The sequence below is a fragment of the Lepus europaeus genome, chromosome 8, assembly GCF_033115175.1.
Source record: "Lepus europaeus isolate LE1 chromosome 8, mLepTim1.pri, whole genome shotgun sequence".
Lineage (NCBI taxonomy): Eukaryota > Metazoa > Chordata > Mammalia > Lagomorpha > Leporidae > Lepus > Lepus europaeus.
This window is the reverse complement of record NC_084834.1, coordinates 31,165,639-31,192,822: the sequence shown is the minus strand read 5'-3', so window position 1 is coordinate 31,192,822 and position 27,184 is coordinate 31,165,639. Positions and strand designations below refer to the sequence as shown.

The following is a 27,184-nucleotide window of genomic DNA, read 5'->3' as shown; positions in this document are numbered from 1 at the left end:
GCGAGAACGTTCTTTTCCACCCACCTTCTTTGGCTATTTCAGTAGCTTTTATTAGAATTCTGATGGCCTGTTTGTATTCTTTATTCTCCAGCATCTTGTCAGAGAGTAATCTGTAAGTCCTCAGGAGACTCTCGCAGGCCCGCAAGTTGAGAATGTGGCCTGTCTCATCCTTCCATAGCCGCCCCTGTGTCAATTGATGGAATGTCTCATAATATTCTGCAGCTTCCAGAAGCTGACCTGAAGAATAAAAGCCATTCATTAATATAAACCACAGGCCAGAACATATTTTCAAAAATTTTGTGTACATCTTATCTTTTACTATTAAAGGGAGAGACACCATGGAATACAGTAAAGTATTTCTAAGGCTGAGGAGAAAAACTGGGAAAAGAGTTCTCCCTGCTTGGACGTGAGAATCAGCATTGATCTGGTTAGCCACCTATAAGACGAGTGTCCTTCAACCAGAAGTTGATTGGGGTTGTGTGTATTAGGGACATTGTGACAGTTGAGCAATAATCATTAATAGCAATTATATTCGTTAACGTTTATTCAACATTATATATGCAAGGCACTGTGCTATCTACTTTATATGCATTTCCCATTTAATCCTCCCAACAACTCTAAGGAGTGGGACTGTTAACAAGTTCACTCTACAGTACAGAAAGCTAAGGCTTAGTGAGGCCAAGAATGCTTCCCAAGATTGCATGTCTAGTCGGTGGTAGACCCAGGAAGTCTCACTCCACAGCCCATGTTCTCAACCTTGATTCTACAGTGCTTTTCTAACAGATGGCAATTTCTTCATTCTTAAGAAGAATTCAATATCTTGAGAAACAATTCATCTGTTATCAAACACAAATTCAGACCTTATGTATCGTCAAATTGCTCCTTAACGTTTGAACTTTCTAGTAAGGCATTTGCACAAGAGGCCTTCAAAATATTATAGAGTGACTAGCGCTGTGGTGTGTTGGGTAAAGCCTTGGCCTGTAGTGCCGGCATCCCATATGGGTACTGGTTCAAGACCTGGCTGCTCCACTTCCAAAACAGCTCTCTGTTATGGCCTGCAAAAGCAGTAGAAGATGGCCCAAGTCCCTGGGCTTCTGCACCCATGTGGGAGACCTGGAAGAAGCTCCTAGCTCTTGGCTTTGGATTGGTTCAGCTCTGGCCATTGTGGCTATTTAGGGAGTGAACCAGCAGATGGAAGATCTCTTTCTCTCTGCCTTTGCCTCTCTGTAACTCTGTCTTCCAAATAAATAAATAAATCCTTAAAAAAAAGTTCACAGAAAATGTGTGTTACCTTTCAATTCCCCTTACCCATGACATTTATTAAGGCCCCTCATATACTCTTTTCATTTTTTAATTACTAGACCATAATTTACCTGCCTTTCTGGATAATACTCTACAATGCAGTCTAAAATATATCTTCTCAAGGCCTAAATTAGATCTGCCTTCAGTCATTTCATTCTTTAAAAGACAAGCAAACATGTTTCTGGAAGAGGAGCTGGCATTCAACACTGTGGACTGTACGTTGTCAATTGTATTGTGGAAATGGTCATCATATTCAGTAATGTAAACACTCTTTTGGTACTGGAGTGACAAAGTTAGAATCAACATAAATTCAAATTAAATGTAGGTACTTCAACCATAGTGGTTAAGAGTGAGTGTGGGGCCGGCGTCACAACTCACTAGGCTACTCCTCTGCCTGTGGCGCTGGCACCCTGGGTTCTAGTCTCAGTAAGGGCGCTGGTTCTGTCCCGGTTGCTCCTCTTCCAGTCCAGCTCTCTGCTGTGGCCTGGGAAGGCAGTGGAGGATGGCCCAAGTCCTTGGGCCCAGCACCTGCATGGGAGACCAGGAGGAAGCACCTGGCTCCTGGCTTCAGATCGGCGCAGCACGCCGGCTGCAGTGGCCATTTGGGGGGTGAACCAACGGAAGGAAGACCTTTCTCTCTGTCTCTCTCTCTCTCACTGTCTAGCTCTATCTGTCAAAAAAAAAAAAAATCCAATAAACAAAATTAAAAAGAGTGAGTGTGGGGGCCAACCACCTGCGATGCCAGCACCCCATCTGGGCGCCAGTTCAATTCCCAGCTGCTCTACTTCCTATCTGGTCCCCTGCTGATATGCCTGGGAAATCAGTGGAAGATGGTCCCTGCACCCACATAAGAGACTCATAAGAACCTCCTGGCTCCTGCCTTAGGTCTGGCCCAGCCCTGGCCATTGCAGTCACTTGGGGAATGAACCAGAGGATAGAAGATCCTTCTCTGTCTCCTCTCCCTCCCTCTCTGTAACTCTGTCTTTCAAATAAATTAAAAAATAATTTAGAGTGTGAGCTCCAAGCAGACCGCCTGTTCCTATCCCAGCTTCACCACTTTTTGCTGTTTAGCCCCAGCTTAATTATTGCCCTCTGTGCCTACTTTTTTTTTTTCTGTGAAATAGTGTAATACCATAAATATCTGGAGTACTATCTTAGGAAATGAACTGATGCGCATTTAACATGTTACACAGCAGGTGATCAATGAACACAGCTTCTGTTATCATTTGGTTTAGTCAGAGAATTTCTTAGAAATGCCACCGGCTAATTTAAACAGAGCCACTAATTTGTTATATTCTTGAGGTACAACGTACTCTTCCTGCAAAAAAGAATTAGTTGAGTCCTTATAACAATATTATCATGCCTAATTAAATTAACAAATGCAGGTCATATTGAGCTCCCATATATTTCCTCAAATAGGTTTCATGGTATAGTGCAGGTAGAAGCCCTTTTCATGATTATTACATGTCGTTTCTTCTTATTTGTTACACCAAATTTTGTATCAAAAATCAGTATCAAAAAATGAACACACAGGGACCGGCACTGTGGTGCACTGGGTAAAGCCGCCACTTGCAGCACCAGCATCCCATACAGGCGCCGACTCAAGTCCCAGATGCTCCTCTTCCAACTCTGCTATGGCCTGGGAAGATAGTAGAATATGGTCCAAGTGCTGGGCCCCTGCACGTGCATGGGAGACCAGAAAGAAGCTCCTGGCTCCTTGCTTCAGATCGGCCCAGTTTCAGCCAGTTGCAGCCATTTGGGAAGTGAAACAGCAGATGGAAGACTCACTCTCTCTGCCTCTGCCTTTCAAATAAATAAATAAATTAACACACAAATAAGAATGATAATATCAAAGAAAGACAACCATGGGGCAGACTAATTGGTAAATGACTTGTACACATGTCAGTAAAGACATGGCCAGTCCAAATCCTCTCCATAATCATGTAAGAGGGCACCTTGGCAAAGATACATCCGGAGGTGTGCAATATCTATTGCAGTTTTGTTTATAAATTTATACAATGAGACTTCTATACAACAGGAGACTACAGGGCCATAAGTATGCTATTACAGAAGAAAATCTCATTACATGGACAGGGGTTTATGATAAATGAAAATACTGGAAAACATCAGAAAACATTCACAAGGCACTCTCAGTGTTATCTCTGGGAGGTAGAATACTGTTTACTGGACAGCTTCTTTTTTGATTTTCTATTTTCTCATGATTTTTTTCTTTCTGTTTATTGGCATTTTCTTAAGTTTCTATCACCAAAATACATGTATTTTCTAATAAGAAATGTACACTTAAATCATTTTCAAATAACGTCTAACCCCATTTTCACTTAGATTTAAATACTCAAAGTTGATGTCCACTACTCTAATCTGTCTTGACTCTTAGCTGACAATTTTTTCCTACCTCCTAGAAAAGCAGGCGTAGTTTTTCACGTCTCTCCCTCTCCTGTAGCACGTCCTGCCAGAAACACCTTACTCCAAATACCCACGACCCTCATTTTTCTAAAAACTAGAATGCAGCACTGACACATACGTGTGTTATGTTTCCTCTGTTAACTATATTTTTTGCCTGTAAAGTATAGCTTTGTATCCCTGGAAAGGAATATATGAGAGTTCGTTTTTTATCCAGTATCCATCTATTCATAAAGTACAGGTACATATTTCTTTTCAGCCAGGTGAATAAGAAAAGGTGGATACAGGAAGCTACAAGAAAACAAGATAGTTCCAGAAAAAAATAAGGATTAAATGGGATTGTGAAATCCGAGTCAGTTCTGTAGATTGTTCCACTGACAATTTCTTAGGTCTTGTTATTGTACTATAGTTGCAAGATATCAACTTTTGGGGAGCATGGTGCATGGCACCCAGGATCTCCCTGTACATTTCTTTGTAAATTTCTTTTACAATTATTGCAAAACAAAATCAAAAAATATCAATTTTCTAAAGAGGAAATAAAAACATTGTTTGAGTTTCAAGATTATAGTCTCTTCCAGGTCTATCATTCTTTGCCTCTACTCAGGCCATATCAAGTAACCTCTAACCAAAGCACACAGATTCATCCTAATTGGTCTTCCTGAAGGAGTTTTATCATTTGGCTGCATTTAAATTCCCTGCTTCCCTCTGCAGGAATGGGAAAACTTTTTTCTACCAAGGGCCACTTAGATATTTATAGCATCATTCGTAGGCTATACAAAATTATCAACTTAAAATTAGCCTGCTATAGATTTATTGAATTTTGAGTCTTGCCTGTGACTGCCTTGGCAGGGTCACACCAAATGATTTCACAGGCCTTATACGGTACACGTAGTGGATGTTCCCTACCCATGCAGTGACATTCATGGGGGCACCTAAAATTTTTGGGTGTTCTAGTCTTAGTCACCTGTGATCTCACGATTTCATATCCCTACTTTCACCACCTTGCCACAGATGAGGTTACTGGGCTTGGATTACATGACTGTAAGTGGAGCAGCCTACAGAGTTGTGGAGTGCTCCAGTCATTCTCAGATGTAGAAATTCATTTCTGAAATTATTAAGTGCCAGTAAATAAGGATGTGATTCAGATGTCCACAAGCACACAAATAACTTGGCTATATTTTATAAATGCTGATCAGAATTTGAAAGCATGTATTATGATGTAGTACAATATTTGATTTTAAAATATTTACAATATGCTTATGCCACAAAAAGAGCATGGTAATTTAAAGAAATTTATTTCCCTTTAAGTATGATTAACAATGACATGTTTTCTATCCAATTTCTATTTCCTACTGTGAACAGGATTTTAAGAATTATCTTACTTTCTCTGTGTGAATATTCTAATAATAATTTAAATGACATTTAGTAAGACTTAATGCATACTGCTTTTATCTGATCATTTTATTTTTTTAATTATTTGAAAATTTTGAATTCCATATACCTGAGATAAATGTTGCAAAAACACCATTAATATAGAAATCGTTTTGAACAAAGCTAATGAAGCAGATTTCAAATCCAGTGCAAAGCATGCCTTTATAACTTCCTCTTAGAGTTCAGACACTATCTACCCTGTATTCAACTGTAACATAGCAGAAGCTGTGAGGTGCCTAGACCCTGCTATCAGTCCTGTAGTAGGAGAAGGATACATATTTAGTGCAAGTGTCCAAAAACGATGTCCCTCAGGAATTATCCAGTGTTAGCGTTATTTTGCGGTGAGGAAGAGGGGCAGAGGAAATAATGACTGCACTAAGTTATCACAAAAGTAAAAGTTAACAGAAAACAGAAACGAGGAGCCCTGGGGAATATCCGTGGCTGTTAAAGAGCTGCTGCCATGTTGCACTGGGAATCACCAGCCAACCCTCATCATCACGTGGAGACTAAGATCGTGGCAGTAACCACAATGAGAAAGACTCACTATCGCCGAAGTGTCCGCAGTGCTTTATTCTACACTAAGCAAAGATGCAGGTTGTCCACTAATCCCCCATAGGAATAAGGAAAAACATAGAGAGGTAATGTTTTGTTGAAGAGACCAGGGATGGCTTTCCAGAGAAATTATTTCAACAGTATAAAGTAGCGTCAGAAAACACGTCTTGGGAGAACACTTAACAATTACGTGAAACAACAGTAGCCAGTTACAGCTAGAAGTAGCCTGAGTCCCTATTTTGTTTGGTTTTGTTTTTCAATAATTATATGACATCTACAGAAACACTAAGGAGTCTGGCATGCATTGATAGTTTTTTACCTAAAGGAAAGTGCACTCTTAAATTAAAACTACTACGAGGGAGTTTTGCTTTACCTAAAGCTCATATAAATGAGAAATCCATTTATCTAAAAATACAAACAAAACCTAGACAATGTGGTAAATTGCAAAATGCTTGGTAGGATGTTAAGACAAGAAGTATGGAAAGAAAATAAGATTTTATATATTTGGGTATTATCCAAACTATAGCTTACCCCTCTTGTCTGCACACCATCTCTGAAAGTTTATAGATATTTGTTGTATCACAGCAGATGTCTAGAACAAATATTAAGCAAAGGAGAATGTATATGATCTCTTCCCATTTTAGTTTTTTTTTTTAAAGTAGGAAGATTGACTAGATATTAACACAAATGGGTTTAAATGTGAAGCTGCCATAAAAGCAGGAACATAAATGTAATTCTCCCAGCCGCTATTTTGATGCACATTTTTGATTCCATGAATATTTTATGAAATGGCCCAAACTAAAGCCATATAACATTCCTGCATTACTGATGCTTGCGCCCGTAAGCTACGAACATTAGAGGCATGATTGAGTGCATTAAAATGAACTCATTCAGCAGTGCATTGATTACTTGAAGGGGGAGGGAAACAAAAAAAAAGAAAAAGAAAGAATGAAAAAGGGAAAAAAAAAAGAACTTATTCCACTTAAGTAAATAGCACACATATCTAAAGTTTGAAATACAATAAGGACAAAGACAAGTTTAAATGAAATGATGTTTCATAAATAAGGCGTGATTCTCTCCAGACCTGACATTAATTAGGCCAGGTGTTAATTATGTCCAAAGATGGCTGCTCGTATTGTTCACGTAATTTAAAATGTCACAATCTCCAAGACGCATAGACTGGCCTGTTTTAGCTCCATGCATCAGCAATTCTGAAAGTAGCTAATTATTTCCTTTTCTATCAACTTGTACATTTGCCAGTAAAAATAACGCTGTAGAAACAATTGCATGAAAATAATTTGACGGGTCCACACGGCCCATTTCTTCAGCACCACTGTTGTAAGTCTTAAGCATATTTAGTTTTAAACTGTGCACATTTGTTGAGGACTTTAGGGAAATATCCCACTTTAGTTTAAAACAACAACCTAAAGGAACAGTAAAGTTTTATGTATATTACATTACATTTTAATCTGGAGCTACTGGACATCTGCGGCATAAGTTACTATTCTGTACAGTGTAGACACAAAATCTGCTAGGAGCAATATTGAACAGTAGCAAAGAGAGAAAAATGTTATTGCTCTTTTGTAAAAAACAAAAGACATTGTTTCCCATTTCAGCTTAACTGCATGAACAATTTATATTATTGTTGGGTTTTTACATTCAATTATGATAATTATAACAGCAGTAGACATGCTGAAATAGTTAGAGGCTCACATGCTTCCCATGGAAGCTACCCCTTTTAAGGCATGTTTCCTGTCAGGGGAGATTTGCTCGTGTGCTACAACCCATTGCACACCACTGTGGAATGGAACACTGGAAAACAAAGGTTTGGTACTGTAACCCAAAGGCATCCCAAATAAACTGGGAAGACAACAAGCCCATTAACTTTTGAGTAGCTACTTTGGGATATTCAGAAGCTATACAGAAGAAATTTTGGATGCTATCTTAGAAATAGAACCCTCTCTTTATCACTGAGGGCATAGATTGCAGGTGGACATTGTCAGAGCATTATACTATTCACTGCTTCAAGAGCATCAGCCACTAAACTGGACAACGAAAGGCTCCCAGGTACACGGGGGGACAGGTGCAAGAGTGACTCACTCTGAGCTTTCCCACCAATGTTGGCCATGGGAGCACAAGTTAATTTTCAGAGACTTGGAAAAGTTGCCCATACCCCCACAACGTTGCAGGGGAGTTGTTGCTAACTGCTGCTTGTGGTTTCAGATAGCAGAGTAGTGAGCAGTGCCCAAGTGTAGCTGCTCTGAGTCAAGAAATCGCAATCTGTTGCTTTCTATCTTTTCATTTCTAAGAATTAAGAGATTAGGTGGCTTTGTTCTCAAATGTGTGTGATGTGATACAAAACTTACTCAAAAATTAAAATTTTTTAAAAACATGAAACATTTGTATTATGTGTATATATATATGAAATACATATTTGCAATCATACACCTTGTAGAGTTTGTAGAATTTATTATTTTCCTCATATAGTAAATTGCCTTAATTTCATGTTTTTGGCTCATTAAAAATACCAAGTAAAAAGTGTTGGCAGGCATGAAAAGTCTGAAGAGAAATAAAGTCAATATTGACATTAGATCTGCTAATGAATTACATTGCTTGGGACTTAATCAATAATGTAATTCTTACTTGAATTACATATTGCTCATGATGTTAAATAAGCCATATTCGATCTGATTTGTATGTTTCTAGGAGCAGAGAGACAGGTGTGGAAGCCTAAAGACAAAAAATACAGTGTTGATTGTTGAAGACAGTGGGAAGTGTATGAATTGTTCTCCCCCCCATACCTTTGTCCTGATAGACAATGAACGTGTATTTTAAATTAAAAAAATGAACTGAAAATAATCTATTTAATTGAACATGGAGGGAGAGAAATAACACTAGTTGAACAGCTTCCAGATACATACAGGTATATGCAAGAGGTCTTGCAAAAGTTCCTGAAAATGCATATTATGAAAAAGCTATGCATGAATTTCAAAAGTTTTTCTGCAGCAAAACAAACTTATTTATTTTTAGAGACAAAAAAAAATAGAGATAGAGACAGAGACAGAGATGCCTCCTGCTTACTGGTTCACTTTCTCAAATGCCCACAACAGCCCCCAGAGGGGGTCAAAGCAGAGTTGGGTTCTAAATTCTCCCAGGGGGATGGTAGGAACCTAATTCCTTGAGCCATTAGCATTGACTCCCAGGGTACACATTAATAGGAAACTGGAGTCAGATGCCAGAACCCAGTATTAAAAGCAGATATTCTGGGGCCAGCACTCTGGAGTAGCAGACTAAGCCTCTGCCTGCCATGTCAGCATCCCATACTGGCAATGGTTCTTGTCCTGCCTGCTCCTCTTCCAATCCAGCTCACTGCTCGTGGCCTGGGAAAGCAGTAGAAGATGGCCCAAGTGCTTGGGCCCCTGCAGCCATGTGGGAGACCCGGAAGAAGCTCTTGGCTCCTGGCTTCGGATGGGCCCAGCTCTGGCCACTGGGGCCATTTGGGGAGTGCACCAGTGGAAGGAAGACCTTTCTCTCTTTCTCTCTCTCTCTCTCTGTAACTCTACCTCTCAAATAAATAAAATCTCTTTGGAAAAACAAGATATTATGATATGGGATGGGGGCATCTTAACCACTAGCATAAACACACACCCCTGAATTTATCTTTTAATTCCATTTTCTACAAAAGTTTTAAGTATTCTGGTGTGTGTGTGTGTGTGTGTGTGTCTTGGGGGTGCGGAGACCTTATTTGGCCCTTGAGTGTTAATATCCGCATTTTAGAGATGAGTAAACTGTCTCAGGGATTGCCTTGCCTAAATTCACATACCAAGCAGATGGCAGAGCCAATGCCCAAAGTCCAACGTGGCTTTCCTTCCTCAAGGGGATTCTTTTTAGAGGATGTCTTCAATGTTTGACTCCCAAGCAGAGACCAAGGTTTGAACCTCAACAGCGTGATGTAATTGTACCATTCCCACCCTACTTCTGATCTCCCTTTCTTTACGAATATGGAACAAGGATGCCAATACCAAGCTCTGGGTAAGGATGCAGCAGGAGCTTAAACAACCATGTCAGCTCCATGCTGAGTGCCCAGTGCTTCAAAGACATTGTATTACTTTTCGTGCAGGGATATATCTATGACTAACTTGAAATATGTATTTCAAGTGTGGTATTGAGACAGAATCTGGATGGACATGCTATATGGAATGCCTTAAAATGCAAGTGCCATGGAGCAGTGTCAGTTATTCAGATTAAATGGCGTTTAAGGCATTAATTGGAAAGAGCACACTGCATCCAAATAACCCAGTGCTGCTTTCACTTCTGGTCAGTTTCACCTTATAAGGGATATTTCTGGGGCAACACCTGTTCTCAGACAGTCAGAGGAAAGACTGCCTGCAGAACAGCTCATTCCGTGCAGCAGGAACTGTGGGCTCTGTGCTATAGGATCTCCTTGCAAAGCTTTGAAAAAGAAAGACCTGCTGCAGAGCAGACACCTCTGAGTGAGGCTTCCTCTCAGTGCTACTCCTTACACAGTAAATAATTAAAACACCCTGAAAAAGACAGGTAAAATACAAGCAGCAATGTTGGCAACACAGACATGAAAGAGAAGGGGAAGAAAATGAATTTTAAAAAAAAGCAATGAAATAATTCATTTGAAGCTCTAATAAAGTTCCAGTTGCAGTCTTGTTTAAAGATATATCAGGCTTTAGGGATGTAACCTAATTACATTTTTATTCTAAGTTCCATTCAAAATCTTGGACTTTGATTCTTTAACACAGATCAAACATAGTATAATTTTCTCATGGCTATCAATACTTAAAAAGGATCTCTTCATTAAATACTATAAGGTCTTAAGAACGTGTGCACATAGTAGATGGAGAATAAACTGGCATGCCCCAAAAGGTGACAATTAATTTATGTACAGATAGCGTTGCTAATCTACTTAACTTCTTAAAAAAAGATTGTTAACTGTTGAATTCACTTTTATTCAAATACAAAGTGACTCAATTTCCCATATTGCTCTAGTCAGATGCACTTTGGAGTTCTTGGAATTTATTCCCAAAATTAACTGCGGGAAATAGTAGCCGGAAGTCCTTCCAGAAACAGTTTACCTTGCAATCACCAGCGGCTAAAGGGCAGGTGCTTTCCACAGGCCTTCAGCTCGCCAATGGGTCTCAATGACAAGGACACTGGAATCATTTGTGTTAATGCTTGGACACTGTAGGATCATCTTGACTTCATGCTGTTATCATGAAACCTGCATAGAATAACGTGTTTTTTCTTCCAAACTTTTTGGGAAAGTTTCCTCCAAAGGGACCCTTAAGAACTAAATTTAGAAACAGTTTACAAAACAGGGGAGGGGGACAAACAAATAGGATTTTTAAAATTTTGTCTTTATTTTTATTTATTTGTTTGATAGAGAAAGGACACTCCCATCCACTGTTTAGCTCCCCAATGCCCACAATGGCCATGGTTGGGACAAAGCCAGAGCCAGGAGCCAGAAACAAATCCAGGTCTCACGTGGTAGGCAGGAACCCAATCACTGGAACCACCACTACTGCTTCCCAGGTTCTGCATAGCAGAAAGCTGGAGCCAGAAGCCGGGAGAAGATTCTGAACCATTACTCTGATATGGGATATAGGTATCCTAGTAGGTAGGTAAAATACACTATGAACAGGGGAGAATGTTCTGATAAACTGACATGGTTTTCCTAAAGAAAATACACTAGGGCTTTAATACTGAATCAAGAAAACTTACAGAGAGCTTTATCCACAACGTAGCAATCATCACCTAAAGTTATTTTTGGAGTTTTTTGTTTGTTTGTTTTGTTTTGTTTTTTCCTCTTCAAACATATACAGCAGCCACCAGTGAATTTATTTTTCAAGGCACTTAATAAGGTGTCCATTGTCAGTTTAAGTGCCATTATCTCTGGTAACAATTTGTGTATACATAGGAAGCTTCACTGTTACAAATTTTAAAATATGACAGCAATTTCAATAGAAAAGAAGAGTAATTTAAAACCAAAAATAACCATATTATACTTGTCAAATCTATTAATAGCAAATAACAAAGATGTTATTGTCTCCTTGTTTCTGGTATAAAAATAAAATATTATGCTTAGAAAGACAAAAGAAAAATTTTAATATTCATTCTCTTTAGGGTGGCCAGCTCATTCAAGTTTATCTGGACTTTCCTGGTTCTAGCACCAAAAAGTGTGAGTCCCTGGAAACCACCTCAGCTCCAGGCAAACCAGAATGATATTGTCTTACCATTGACCCAAAATACAAAAGAAATTTGCAAATAATATTCAATAAAACAAAAAAGTGATAAAGTATAAAGCAATATGCATTTACTTACTTTAAAGGCGAATATACATCAGCTACAGGGAAGAATCTTAAATATTGCAAACAATGACAGAGTCACTCAAAAGGTACACGTTAAGTTTCATTTTACTACTTCTTAAAAAATTCTATTAACATGTATGAAATCATACTGATTTTTAAAGTGATTTATTTACTGGGGCTGTCACCGTGGCATCACAGCTTAAGCTGCTGCCTGCAATGTAGGCACACCATATGGGTGTCAGTTTGAGTCCACCAGCTGCTCCACTTCTGATCCAGCTCCCTGATAATGCACCTGGGAAAGCAGTGGAGGATGGCCCAGGTCCTTGGGCCCCTGCAACCCTGTGGGAGACCCCAGTGATGCTTCTGATTCCTGGCTTCAGCCCGGTTGTTGCAGCCTGGCTTCAGCCCGGTTGTTGCGGCCATTTGGGGAAGTGATCAGGAGATGGAAGACCTCTTTCTCTCTCTCTCCCCTTCTCTCTCTATCTCCGCCCTTCATATAAATAAAATAAATCATTAAAATAAAATGACTCATTTATTTTCAAGGAAGAGCAACACAGAGACAGGGTGAGACAGAGACAGAGAGCTCTTTCATCCACTGATTCATTCCCCAAATACCTGTAACAGGTCATGCAGAAACCAGGAGGCTGGAACTCCATCCTGTTCTCTCATGTGGCTGTCAGGGCCCCAGGCTTTCCCAGATGCATTAACAGGGAGCTGGACGGGAAGTGTAGTAACCAGAACTTGGACTAGGCTCTGATATCAGAGACCAGTATTGCAAGTGGTGGCTTAAAACCCTGAGCCACAACACCAGCCCCCATTTTGCTCCTTTTATATATACTTTTTATACAGCTTTAAAGATTTGAATATAATTTTTCTGTTTATCTTGATTATATTATTAGAATTATTTTCCATATTAATAATTCCATAACTGCTTTTTCTTTTTTTGTTTTTTTCTAAATATTTATTTTATTTGAAAGAATTACAGAGAGAGAGAGAATAAGAGACAGAGACAGAGAGAGAGAGAGAGAGAGAGAATCTATTTGCTGGTTCACTCCCCAAATGGGAGCAACAGCCAGGGCTGAGCCAGGCTGAAGCCAGGAACCAGGAGCTTCATTGGAGTCTCCCACATGGGTTCAGGGCCCTAAAGACTTGGCCATCTTCCATTGCTTTCCCAGGCATATTAGCACAGAGCTGGATTGGAAGTAGAGCAGCCTAGACATGGAACAGCACCCATATAGAATGCCGGCTCTGTGGACAGCAGCTTAATCTGCTGTGCCAGAGCAGTGGCCCTTCCATAACTGCTTTTTCAAAGGCTACACTATATTTGGTGTTAGTGAGAATGTATATTTCAATCATCTATATGTCTAATGCTTGGGTATTCAGATTATTTTTTAATTAAATGCTTTGATTAACACTGTGTATTTTTCTGTCCTTAAAATCTTATGTTTCTAGAAATAGAACTTATAAGGGGTCTGGCTACATTACTTTCTAAAACATTCTAAATGAGTCACATTATCACAAGTAATATATTAAATGCTATTTTAAGGCTTCTTGTTATTTTAATTTGTTGATATTTTAAGAATGCTTAAATGGTGGTTCACAATTATTCAAATTAATTCTCAGAAAGTTATTTTCTTATATATTCTTTATATTTCCTCATTGGTGAATGAGCTGCATCCTTTATTAAATTCTGATTGTCTTAATATTTTCTTACCAATTAACATATAAGCTGCATAGAACATAGCCAAGGATTTTTTCCTCTTTTTCCCACTCCCCTCTCCTACATCTGAACACTGGCGCCCTTTCCTCTGCTTTAATGTCTGGAAGTCTTCCTTACTTCCCACTTATTCAGCCTACACAACAGCCCACTCTCCTCACCCATCTTCATGCCTTCCAAATCTTCCCCCTGCTAGGACTGGGACAGCTAAAGGAAAGCTGGGTTATAAAGCCAGCCAGCCCTGCCTATTCCTGCTGACTCAGTCAGCCAATCTTTCTCTTCTACTTGGCTCTTTACATCTGGGAGGCCCTCTGTACTGTCCTAACCTTCGTGGATTTAGTTTTTAGGTTTTTTTTAAAGAACAATCTTTATCATATATGAGCTGGACAGGCAAGAAGAGTAGCAGGGATGATGGAATGGGATACTCATGGGTCACTCTGTGGGGGTCTGAGGCTGGGTTAGGGCTGAGGAAAAATGAAGAGGGCAAATGTTTGGGTCCACTGGCAAACAAAAGAGGACATAAAAAAGGAAGATACACCGTTTTATTCATACTTTTGTCTGAGTAAGTCTGATTTAAAAGACTTTCCTTATCATAACCTTAACAAAACTAAAACAAACAAGACAAAAAATAAACCATGAAGGTCAGGTCCATGAGCTCCGTGTCAAGGAAATCTTTGTATGTGGGGGCAGGGGTAGCGCAAGGATTTGGAAAGAACACTGAGACTAAGGTTTTGAAGTCACAGGATCTCATCCTGGCCCCGACATGCTTTAGCTGTCATTTAATATTATTCAGCTTTTTTTAAAAGAAAGATTTATTTATTTGAAAGACAGAGTTACAGAGAGGCAGAGAGAGCGAACCTTTCATCCGCTGGTTCACTCCCCAGGTGGCCACAATGGCCGGAGCTGTGCTGATCCAAAGCCAGGAGCCAGCAGCCAGGAGTTTCCTTTGGGTCTCCCATGTGAGCACAGGGGCCCAAAGACCTGGGCCATCTTCTACTGCTCTCCCAGGGCATAGCAGAGAGCTGGATCGGAAGCTTAGCAGCAGGGACTCGAACCATCGCCCACGTGGGATGCCAACACTATAGGCGGCAGCCTTACCCATGACGCCACAGCACCAGCCTCTCTTATTCAGCCTTGAATAACTGCATATGATTCATCCTGCAACCTGTAACGTGGGGGAAACTTGAAGGCTTTGTTCTCAATGAAATAAGCCAGACACAGGACAGATACTGCATGATTCTAATTACATGAAGTATGTAAATGGCCAAACTCACAGAAGCAAAGAATATGAACCAGTTATAAGGATCCTCTGTACAACACTGTGTCTGCTGATAACAGTATTGTATTGTTCACTTAAAAATTGGTAAAGAGGAGTTGGGCATTTGGCCTAGCAGTTAAGGGCTAAAATGCTGGTTGGGAGCAGCATCCCACATCAGAATGCCTTGGTTCAATTCCTGGTTCTGGATCCCAGATTCCAACTTCCTGGTAATGTGCAGCCTGGGAGGCAGCAGGTGATGGGACAAGTATTTGAGTCCATGCTACCCTTATGGGAGACCTGGATTGAGTTCCTGCTCCTGGATTTGGCTAGGCCCAGACCCAGTCGTTGAGGGCATTTGGGGAGTGAACCATTTGTCTGTTGGTCTGTCTTCCTGTCTCTTTGCCAGTCAAATAAATAAATAAACAAGCAAATAAGTAAATCTATTAAGAGTATAGATATCGTGATAAGTATTCTTACTATAGCAAAACAAAATTAAAATAAAAAAAGAAGTTAACCTGTCAAAACCCTTGTTTATGAATCTTTAAAGTGGGGATGACATCACCCAACTAATGCATGAGAAAAAATATTACATATCTATCAATATAGCTTTCTAATGTGCTACCGCCAATATATGCATTATATTTGGTCTAAATTCATAGCAATTTTTGGTCTAAAAATATATGCATTATGATTTGGTCTAAATTCATAGCAACATTTTAAATGATATTGTTACATCAGTTCAAGAAACCATATGTAGAGATTGTTTGTGTTTTTATATATTGAGTGTGACAAAAAAAAGAGAAAGAGACCTTAAATGAATATTAGGAGTTCTGGATTCAAGCTTAACATTTGCTACTAACAAACTATATGGCTGTGGCAAAATTATTTAATTACTCTCTCCCAGGTGATTCACTTTTCAAATTAGGATCTGGACTAGATTACTTTGAAGATCCAACATGGCTCTAAAATACTTTCATCTAAAATAACTAAGGTACAGACATTTGGCCTTATGGTTGGGATGTCCACATTCCCATTTCAGAGTGTCTAGGTTTGAGTCCCGTTCTGCTCCTGATTCCAACTTCCTGGTACTATGCACTCTGGGACACAGCAGGTGATGGTTCAACTATCTGAGTCCCTGTCATCTATGTGGGATACCTGGATTGAGTTCCAGGCTCCTGGTTTCAGCCTGGCCTAGCCCAGGCCATTGATGATTCAGGCATTTGGAAGTGAATCAGCAGGTGGGAGTTCCATTTGTCTTTCTGTCTGTCTGTCTCTGTCTCCCTCCCTGTCTGCCTCTCAAATAAGTAAATAAAAACTATAAAAGGAGAAGCATAAGCCTCCAAAAGAATAGTTCAAAAGGATGCTTTCCTCCATTGCTTTGTGTCTTTTATGCAGGCCTGTAGAGAGAACTTGGAGGTCATAAACAGTGGAGCAGAAGATAAGCACACGGAGATAAAATGTCAGATGAAAGGAAGAAGCAGATGAGCCGAAGCCAGATGCTGAGATAAAAGGGGAAGAGTAGCAGTGGCCATGTTGGAAGACTTGGGCAGGTTCATCAAAAAGTCCCTTCTCTTGGGCCGGCGCCGCGGCTCACTAATCCTCTGCCTTGTGGCGCCGGCACACCGGGTTCTAGTCCCAGTCGGGGTGCTGGATTCTGTCCCGGTTGCTCCTCTTCCTGTCCAGCTCTCTGCTGTGGCCCGGGAGTGCAATAGAGGATGGCCCAAGTGCTTGGGCCCTGCACCTGCATGGGAGACCAGGAGAAGCACCTGGTTCCTGGCTTCAGATCAGCGTGGTGCGCCGGCTGCAGCACGCCAGCTGCAGTGGCCATTGGAGGGTGAACCAATGGAAAAAGGAAGACCTTTCTCTCTGTCTCTCTCTCTCTCTCATTGTCCACTCTGTCAAAAGAAAAGAAAAGAAAAGAAAAGAAAAGAAAAGAAAAGAAAAGAAAAGAAAAGAAAAGAAAAGAAAAGAAAAAGAAAGAAAGAAAGAAAGAAAGAAAGAAAGAAAGAAAGAAAGAAAGAAAGAAAGAAAGAGAAAGAGAAAGAAAAAGAAAAGCAGAGGCGGGATAAAAAGGTATCTTGGATTCCAAGATAGCAGATTAGGGAACAACATACTGTGCTAGGTTAGGGATAAACATTTTAGAAAGTGTAGGAGTTGCACTCTGGGGGTAGAACTGGAGAAAGAACCACACTGGAAATCGCCAAGAGAAGAGGAATGCTGTAGACCTGTGTGGAGGGTGCGGACGCGCAGCAACATGAACACAAACGAAAACACAACTGCAGCAGCTGAGAGCCAGAGCTGGTGGCAGCTTGGAGACAGAGGTGAGACTGGACTGCAGCAACGTGTGGTGACACAGCTGTAGGGAGAGCGTGTGTGAATCCGGACTGGAGCTCTGGAGGCTAGCAGTAGCCAGCAGTTAACCTGAGGACCCACTGCCAGGAGAGGGGGCACATTTATCTCATCCCAACTTCCCCCAACAGCATCCACTACCGGGCTGAGAAAGAGCAGGTGCCATTTTGGGTCTGGGTGGGAGCTGCAGAAGACTGTGCACAGGCACAGCAACTGGCTGGGACATACCACCATCTCCTTGGCAATACTGGCAGCAGTGGTGGAGAGAGAGCAACATTCAGCCAGTGGCTCTTATGTATGCATGTGATCCAGAGATTCTAGTGGAGGGAACAATCTGCAGACTTTAAGCCTGGTTGGGAAGTGGCTGGGCAACCACGTAGGACAGTGGGGCACTGCTGCCTCCCAGGATCAAGATGCCTAGGCAGAGCCGTCTCAGGGAACATCTGCCTCTGTTGACTGGACAGGCTGGCAGGGCCGAGAGAAACCTCTGCACCCAGCGACTGTGGAGTATTATGTGTTGAGAACGTGGGTACTCAGTAGTTACATGAGAAGGTACAGGTGTAGCTGGACACTGAGATCCACCATGCCCAATTTGGGTGCAAAATTGGTGCAACTAACCAAAAAAAAAAAGTGAAAAGACTCAAATGCATAAAATTAGAGATGAAAAAGGAAACGTAACAGCAAATACCACAGAATAAAAAGAATTGTCAGAAATTACTACAAAGAGCTCTATGCCAACAAATTGGTAAAACTAGAAAAAAATGGATAGATACCTAGACACATACAACCTACGAAAATTGAGTCATGAAGACACAGAAAACCTAAAACCTAAAAAGACCAATAACAATGATGGAATTGAATCAGTAATAAAGACCTTCCTAACAAAGAAAAGTTCAGGACCATATGGATTCACTGCTGAATTCTACCAGCATTTAAAAAAGAACTAATTCCAATTCTTCTCAAACTATTAAAAACCAAGGGAGGGAATCCTTCCAAACTCCTTGTACCACCATAATTCCCAAGCCTGAAAAAGATACAATAGAGAAAGAGGACTATAGACCAATATCCCTGATGAATATAGATGCAAAAGTCCTCAACAAAATATTAGCTAATCAAATCCAATGACACATGAGAAAGATTATTCACCAGGACAAATTGGGATTTATCCCTGGTATGCAGGAATCGTTCAACATTCATAAATCAATCAATGTGATATATCACCTTAACAAACTGAAGAACAAAAACCATATAGTTATCTCACTAAATGCAGAGAAAGCATTTGATAAAATGCAACATCCCTTCATGACAAAACCTTAAACAACCTGGGTATAGAAAGAGCATTCCTCAACACAATCAAGGCAATTTATGACAAACCCACAGCCAGCATCCTGTTGAATGGGGAAAACTTGGAAGCATTCCCCCCAAGATCCAGAACCAGACAAGGATGACCACTCTCACCAGTGCTATTCAATATAGTCATGGATATTTTAGCCAGATACTTTAGACAAGAAAAATAAATCAAATGGATAAAAATTGGAAAGGGGAAAATCAAACTATCCCTATATAAAGATAACATGTTTCTATATATAGGGGATCCAAAAGACTCCACTAAGATTATTAGAACTCATAAAGGTGTTTGGTAAAGTGGCATGATATAAAATCAACATGGAAAAATCAATAGCCTTTGTATACATAGACAACATCATGGCAGACAAAGAACTTTAAGATCATTCTTAAATATCTCCATTCACAATATCTCCAAAAACAATTAAATACCTTGGAATAAATTTTACCAAAGGTCTCTAGAATGAAAATTACAAAACACTAAAGAAAGAAAAATAAGACACTGAAAATGGAAACGTCTTCCATGTTCATAGATTGGAAGAATCCACATCATCATTCAGCAGTAAAAAATAAATTAAATCATCTTGTGTGACAAGATGAACACAACTGGAAACCATTACACTCAGTGAAATAAGCCGTTCCTCAAAAGACAGACATCATATGTCTTCCAAGGTAACTAACAGAGTAATTAAAATGTAATGCATTGGGGTCAAACAGAAATTTTGAGATTTGATAGTTGTTTGCAGTTCTTGTCTCTTTCATTGAGGAGCAATGTTTTTGTTTGTTTGTTTTCCTCTTCATACGATTTGTTGAACTCTTTTACTTGGTATAGAGATCATTAAGTAAACTGAAAATTGATCTTCGTAAAAATTAAGAGCGGGAATGTGAGAGGGAAGAAGAAGGGCTGGAGCACTGGTGGGAGGGAAGGTGGGGGGAGGGAAGTGTCACTATGTTCTTAAATCTGTATATATGAAATACATGAAACTAGTAGAACTTAAATAATTTTTTTTAAAAAAAGGAAAAAGAAAAAGCAGAGACCGGACTCAAACCAGCCACTCCCGTATGGGATGTGGGTTCTGCAGCATCTTCCCTGTTAAGCTACATGCTTGCCTCTGTCCCATACTTCTATTATCCCTACAGATTAAGGCTTTTCTTGCTATCTGGAGACCATTCAATCTATACATTTAACTAGCATAATTCATTCCTCATTCTTTTCTACTTCATTAATAATGTTGTGATTAGATTTATCGTAGTTCCTAACCTTTATAGTTTTCTCTTAGCAACTCTAGAATCTTCAATCCCTTTCAAGACTTTGCTAAGATTTTAAAAGCTAGCTACTTTTTTAGCAATTAAAGAAAATAACTCATGCATAAATTCCAGCAATGCAAAAGGGTTTATCGTGTAAAACGTTTTCCCACATCATACATATCATCAGTGCTCTTTTCCAGAGGCTGCTCTGGTCAAGATTTTGTATATTTGATGGGTTTTAAACCCTCCCAGCAGCACTTACATGTCTATTAATTTTTAATAAAATGAAAGAGAAAATAAAATACCATACTAAAACCTGATATATCCTTTGCATTTTTGTTAGTTATTAAGGCTGTTTTTCTAATAAACTGGCAAATGTTACTCTGTGACAAGTAAGAATATACAAGGAAATTTCTATCAATTTTCCTGTGGCATCTTTGATTATATTGTTATTCTATCTTTGCTTTTTTTTTTTTTTAGAATGGAATACTATGATAATCAACCTAACTTCAAATGTCAAAATATAAAAATAAAGTCACATTAATAATGGAATATAGAATAAGGTAAAAAGTCAAACTGCAGGAAATGACTGTTTATATGAGATATGAGGGAGTTTCTGAAAATCATCTTGTATTATTTTAGGTAGTATTTAACTCATTCCTGCCCACATTGTGGTATATATAAAGGGTTTAAATTGAAAGAACATTACATTCTTCATACATCTTGAGTCATATCATTCTTTTTTTTAAATATTTATTTTATTGCTGGCGCCGTGGCTTAACAGGCTAATCCTCCACCTTGCGGCACCGGCACACCGGGTTCTAGTCCCGGTCGGGGCACCGATCCTGTCCCGGTTGCCCCTCTTCCAGGCCAGCTCTCTGCTGTGGCCAGGGAGTGCAGTGGAGGATGGCCCAAGTGCTTGGGCCCTGCACCCCATGGGAGACCAGGAGAAGCACCTGGCTCCTGCCATCGGAACAGCGCGGTGCGCCGGCCGCAGCGCGCTACCGCGGCGGCCATTGGAGGGTGAACCAACGGCAGAAGGAAGACCTTTCTCTCTGTCTCTCTCTCTCACTATCCACTCTGCCTGTCAAAAAAACAAAAGAAAACAAAAAAAAAAAAGTCAAACTGCAGGAAATGACTGTTTATATGAGATATGAGGGAGTTTCTGAAAATCATCTTGTATTATTTTAGGTAGTATTTAACTCATTCCTGCCCACATTGTGGTATATATAAAGGGTTTAAATTGAAAGAACATTACATTCTTCATACATCTTGAGTCATATCATTCTTTTTTTTAAATATTTATTTTATTGCTGGCGCCGTGGCTTAACAGGCTAATCCTCCACCTTGCGGCACCGGCACACCGGGTTCTAGTCCCGGTTGGGGTGCTGGATTCTATCCCGGTTGCCCCTCTTCCAGGCCAGCTCTCTGCTATGGCCCGGGAAGGCAGTGGAGAATGGCCCAAGTGCTTGGGCCCTGCACCCACATGGGAGACCAGGAGAAGCACCTGGCTCCTGGCTTTGGATCAGTGAGATGCGCTGGCCGCAGCAGCCATTGGAGGGTGAGCCAACGGCAAAAAGGAAGACCTTTCTCTCTGTCTCTCTCTCTCACTATTCACTCTGCCTGTCAAAAAAAAAAAAGATTTATTTTATTTATTTGAAAGACAGAGTTACAGAGAGAGGTAGAGACAGAGAGAGAGGTCTTCCATCTGCTGGTTCACTCCCAAGAGAGTCATATCATTCTACCATTGGTATATTCCTTTTTTTCTGAAAAAAATATTACTTAGGAAAATCACTGAACTCATATTGAATGTTGTAGAAGCTTTCCAAGACTGCTATAGCAAAGTGCCATAAACCAAGTGTCTTAAACCAACAGAAATAGGTTCTGGAGGCTGGAAGTCTGAATCCAGATTTGTACCTTCTAAGGTCTATGGGGTTCCTCTGGTAGTCCAGGCATTCTTTGGCTTCTAGGGAGCATTCTACCCATGTCTTCACACTGTCTTCCTTTTGCACATGTCTTTCTCTGGGTCTAAATTTCCTTTTTCAGTATGGGCACTGTCAAATTGGATTTAGGGCTCACTGTGGCACCCTTGTCTTCATCATTGTGAGGAGACTATTTACAAATAAGGTCATATTCACTGGTACCATGGGTTGAGAATTCTATATCTTTTGAATTCTCCAATTCAGCCCATCACAAATGACTGAAAAATTCTTGTAAAACGAAAAAATGGAAGTATCTACAACATATACAGTAGTTATATTGTCTTAGCTATGTTGATAAGGGGAAGTAGTGGCAGCAAGTGGTCTCAGGATGCAGCAGGCTGGATGGGAAAAGGCCCAGTCCATCAAGCAAACAGAGAACTAGAATCATGGCATGGTTGCAGGTGAGTCGCATGTGGGAGCTAGCATCCACGGTAAATGGTTCAAAGCTGAGAAGAGGCAAGCAGAGAGTAAAGCTGTGTATGAATACAGTCCAAAGAGGCTTCATTGCAGAAGGCACTCATTTGGAAGGATAAGAACTAGCTTCTACGGTTGCAACTCCAACAAGCTGAATGCCTAAGTTACTGAGCATTCCACTCTCACAAATAAGGTCGTGTTTTGTGTAGGTGAATCAGTCACTGGGAAAGCTGTAACAAGAAAAAGAGCTTGCTCTAAGTCCCGGAAAGTTCTCCAGCTTATGCACATGTTGGCCTCAATCCCCAGGCCAATGTGAATGGAGTTCAGTTCACATGGTTGGGATTGGAGGTCTTCATTTTCTAAGAGATCCACTGGAAGAGGGAACCAATGAAAGCTGGGGTCTGATGGTCTAGCAGATGTTAAGATTTGCAAATATGAAGGGAGGCACAGAGGAAAAACTGGAGGAAGAAAATCAGACTGATGATGGCAATGACAAAGAAGGGTCAGAGAAGTTTATTAGTCAAACTTGGGTATGGATTGTTAAAGCATAACCAGAAACTCTGTCCTAAATTTGTCTTTCTTAATGGCTGTGTTAAGGCCCGGAAGTGTAAGTTCTGAAATATGTTGCAAATATTTTATAATAATAAACAATTTATGAATGACTTACTTCTTAAAATATGAAAGTAGGCATTTGGTGTAGAGCTTAAGACACTACATCTTATATTGGAATGCTCAGGTTCAAGTCCAGGTTATGCTGCTGAATCAAGCTTCTGGCTAATGCTCACCCTGAGAAGCATCAGGTGAGAGCTCATATAATTGTGTCCTTGCCATCCTTATGTGAGATCTGGAATGAGTTTCTGGTCCTGGCTTTAGCCTGGTCCAGCTCAGGCCATTGCAGTTATTTGGGGTGTGAATCAGCTGGTAGAATCATTCCTATCTGTGTGTGTGTGTGTATACATGTCTTATACTTTGTGAAAACATCTCTCTCTAGATCTCCCTCTGCCCCGAAATTAAATAAATAAAACTATATAGATAGATAGATAGATATAGATAGATAGATGTGTGTGTGTTTGTGTGTGTGTGTAACAATCCTATCTAAAAGTGTTCTTTAGCCATGTGAGCCTGTTTTGGGAATGTCTCCAAGATTTAGATGTTTCTAGATCTATGAATTATTGCCTAAGCTATGGTCCAAGAGGAAATGGATGACAGAAATACTTCCAGTGTGGATTATTTGAGGAATATAAGATCAGACAGCCCTAATTTCTAGGATAAGTTATCTACAAGGAATCTGTTGAATACATTCATTTACTGAGTTTCTAAGATTCCAGATTCAGTATTCAATTCTCATTACCACAACCACTGTGCTCACTCTCTGACATTAAGATACCAGTGGCTGTTTCTTCTTCCACTCTGGGATGCTGAATTATCCAGGAGGCAGCTTCCAAGAGACTTGAGTGAAGGAAATTAGGAGTTCATGAAAGATTCGGAGAGCTCAAATTTTGAGCAGGGTATTTCAATCTATGATCTGTGCAAAGCCATTTAGCCTGTGGTTTAGACAGATGGAAAGACTGGGAGACTGGGTCACCAAGGACTCTACTGTTCCCTCTTTTTTTTTTTTTTTAATTTTTGACAGGCAGAGTGGACAGTGAGAGAAAGACAGAGAGAAAGGTCTTCCTTTTGCCGTTGGTTCACCCTCCAATGGCCGCCGCAGTAGGCATGCTGCGGCCCGCGCACCGCGCTGATCCGATGGCAGGAGCCAGGAGCTTCTCCTGGTCTCCCATGGGGTGCAGGACCCAAGGACTTGGGCCATCCTCCACTGCACTCCCTGGCCACAGCAGAGAGCTGGCCTGGAAGAGGGGCAACCGGGACAGGATCGGTGCCCCGACCGGGACTAGAACCCGGTGTGCCGGCGCCATAGGCGGAGGATTAGCCTAGTGAGCCGCGGCGCCAGCTACTGTTCCCTTTTGAGTGAGGTCTTCAATAGGAACCACCACTGCACCCTGAGACAATCCAGGACCCTGCTCAGTAGATTCTATGCTAATGTGGACTTGCACTGAAATCATTCTACTCAGCTAGCTTCAAAAAATGCTGTCTTTATTTTTAGATCACAAATACACTGAGTATCTATATAATAAAACAATTCAGAAACACAGAAAGGAAAAAAGTAAAGGGTATCAGTTTTGTATTATAGATATAGAAATGAACTTTTGGAAGACTAAATTATATTACTAACTTGAGGATTTTCTGTGTCTTCAAAAATGTTAAAGTGGAAACTATTTGGGAAGCACAGACATTAGATATTATATTCCAAAGTGAGTCTTATACCATTGTGTTAAACTTCCAAGGAAATTGCCCAAAACTATTAATAAAAATCTTTTTAAAATTTTTATTTAAGTTCTACAAGTTTCATGTATTTCATATGTACAGATTTAAGAACATAGTGATACTTCCCCTCCTGCCCTCCCTCCCACCCAAGTTGCAACCCTTCTTCTTCTTCCCTCTCACATTCCCACTTAATTTTTACAAAGATCTATTTTCAGTTTACTTAATGATCATATAGTTAACCCTACACTAAGTGAAGAGTTCGACAAATAGCATGAAGAAAAACAAAAGCACTGCTCCTCAACGGAAGAGACAAGGGCTGTAAACAATCATCAAGTCTCAAAATGTCCATTTCATTCCAACACATGACATTTTATGTGCTCTATTAGTTACCTCGGATATTAAAACTCTTCAAATCTTTCATTCATTAAGGGCAAATACGTGTTGGAGATGGTATTAGCCAAAGTTAGATTTACTATTGTGGGAGGAAATGGACCATGAACTCCCAGAGCTCAAAGTTTGCCGAAGAGCTCAAAGTTTGCCGAAGACTGTGTGACTCTTCATTTCCAAATGATCATTTGGGAAGTCTTCATGGCTGCCATGGCAAATTACAGACAGCACAGAGAGCTCACATGTGATTGCCTACTGCCCATTGGCCAGACGTGGTATTTTCATGTCAGACACACAGCACACAGTAAATGGTAGCTCCTATGCTGATAGTTACTGGCAAACAACACTTTGAAGGGCTTGAAAAGAGCTCATCATGTGTCATTACCATAATTAATTAGTACCCAGTTAGGGGGACATTTCTATTTTTTTCTTTATAAAACTATTACAAATGAAATACGCAAGAAGATATGACTAGCCTTTCTGCAAACACTTTTCTGAAGTGGGATTTCTTGGAAGCAGAAGAGAAGGTTTAAAGGATATGGACTTCTTTTTTTTTAACTTTTGGTATATATTCTCAAATTGTATGCTAGAAATATCAGCTAATTTATCTTACACCAGCAATGTAAGAATAGCACTAATTTATCTTTATATAATAATGATATTAATTTCCTAAGCATTTAATGCTATCCTAAACAAATACCCAGACAAGTTTGCTTCCTCCACATTTGTATTTGGTGCATTCTGCAGCGGTCTATCAGCACAGTCACTTACATTACTGTGATTATCAGCGTTCCTGCCTCTTCCTTTAAACGGTAAGAACCTGGGCCCAGCATTATGGTATAGTACGGTAAGCTGTCACTTATGACACTGGCATCCCATATCAGACTGCCAGTTCAAGTCCTGGCTGCTCCACTTCCCATCAGCTTCCTGATAATGTATCTGGGAAGGTGCAGATGACCCAAATACCTGGGTCCCTGCCACCCATGTGGGAAACCTGAATGCAGTTCCTAGTGCCTGGTTTTGGCCTGGCCCAGACCTAGCTGCTATGGCCATTTTGGGAGTGAAAACCAGGGGACAGGAGACCTGGTTGTTTTTTTTTTCTTCCTGTCTTTCCCCCTCTATCACTCTGCTTTTCAAATACATATTTTTTTTTTAAATTACCCAATTCTCACAATGTTTTTCTTCTGACACAGGTAATGCTATTTGTCTAGCTTCATATTTCTAAGGAGGACTTCTCGCCATCGCCATTCACTTCTTACCAAGAGAGGGAGAATTAAGTTCTCTGGGGAACATTCTGAGCTCGCATCCTCTCTGGACTAGGTCCTCAGGAAGTGTGACCCTTGAGCTCCATGCTGAGGCTCAGAACAGCAGGCTTTGAACCTGTAGGACAGCCTGAGCTTGACAGCTTGCTAGTAACTAACTGGTTAAGGTGAATTCTGGGTGATAACAGAAAATCTGATTTTCACAGACACAAGGTTCCTTCAATACATTCATGAAAAATGGAATTCAAAGACAAGCTTATTTTGATACAAATGTTTTGAAATCCATGCATCGGACAATAAGCTCTTTTTTTCTAACCAGCCTTAACAATTAAGATGTGATTCCAGGCTTTCTCGGAATAGGCTCTGTGCTTGTGCAGGGAGAGCAGATAATAATCAGTCACAAGCCCCATCCTTTTCCTTTGTGTTTCTTCAATCATTTTCATGTTTTGAAGATCTTTCAAACCTATGACTGAGTAAATGTTTGTCTATATTTTCTACTTTTTATAGCTTATTTTAAAATATTTCTCACAGAGGCCGGCGCCGTGGCTTAACAGGCTAATCCTCCGCCTTGCGGTGCCGGCACACCGGGTTCTAGTCCCGGTCAGGGCACCAATCCTGTCCCGGTTGCCCCTCTTCCAGGCCAGCTCTCTGCTGTGGCCAGGGAGTGCAGTGGAGGATGGCCCAAGTCCTTGGGCCCTGCACCGCATGGGAGACCAGGAGAAGCACCTGGCTCCTGCCATCGGAACGGCGCGGTGCGCGGGCCGCAGCGTGCCTACTGCAGCGGCCATTGGAGGGTGAACCAATGGCAAAAGGAAGACCTTTCTCTCTGTCTCCCTCTACTGTCCACTCTGCCT

General features: G+C 40.5%; 1 protein-coding gene across 1 annotated transcript in view; it reads right to left on the bottom strand.

Moving 5' to 3' along the window:
- The window catches only part of TTC29 (tetratricopeptide repeat domain 29), a 264,832-nt gene that overhangs the window by 175,314 nt on the left and 62,334 nt on the right, over window positions 1–27,184 (bottom strand). The window contains exon 6 of the mRNA XM_062199063.1: window positions 25–237. Within this exon, the coding sequence (XP_062055047.1) occupies window positions 25–237 (213 nt within the window). The remainder of the gene's footprint in view (window positions 1–24; window positions 238–27,184) is intronic.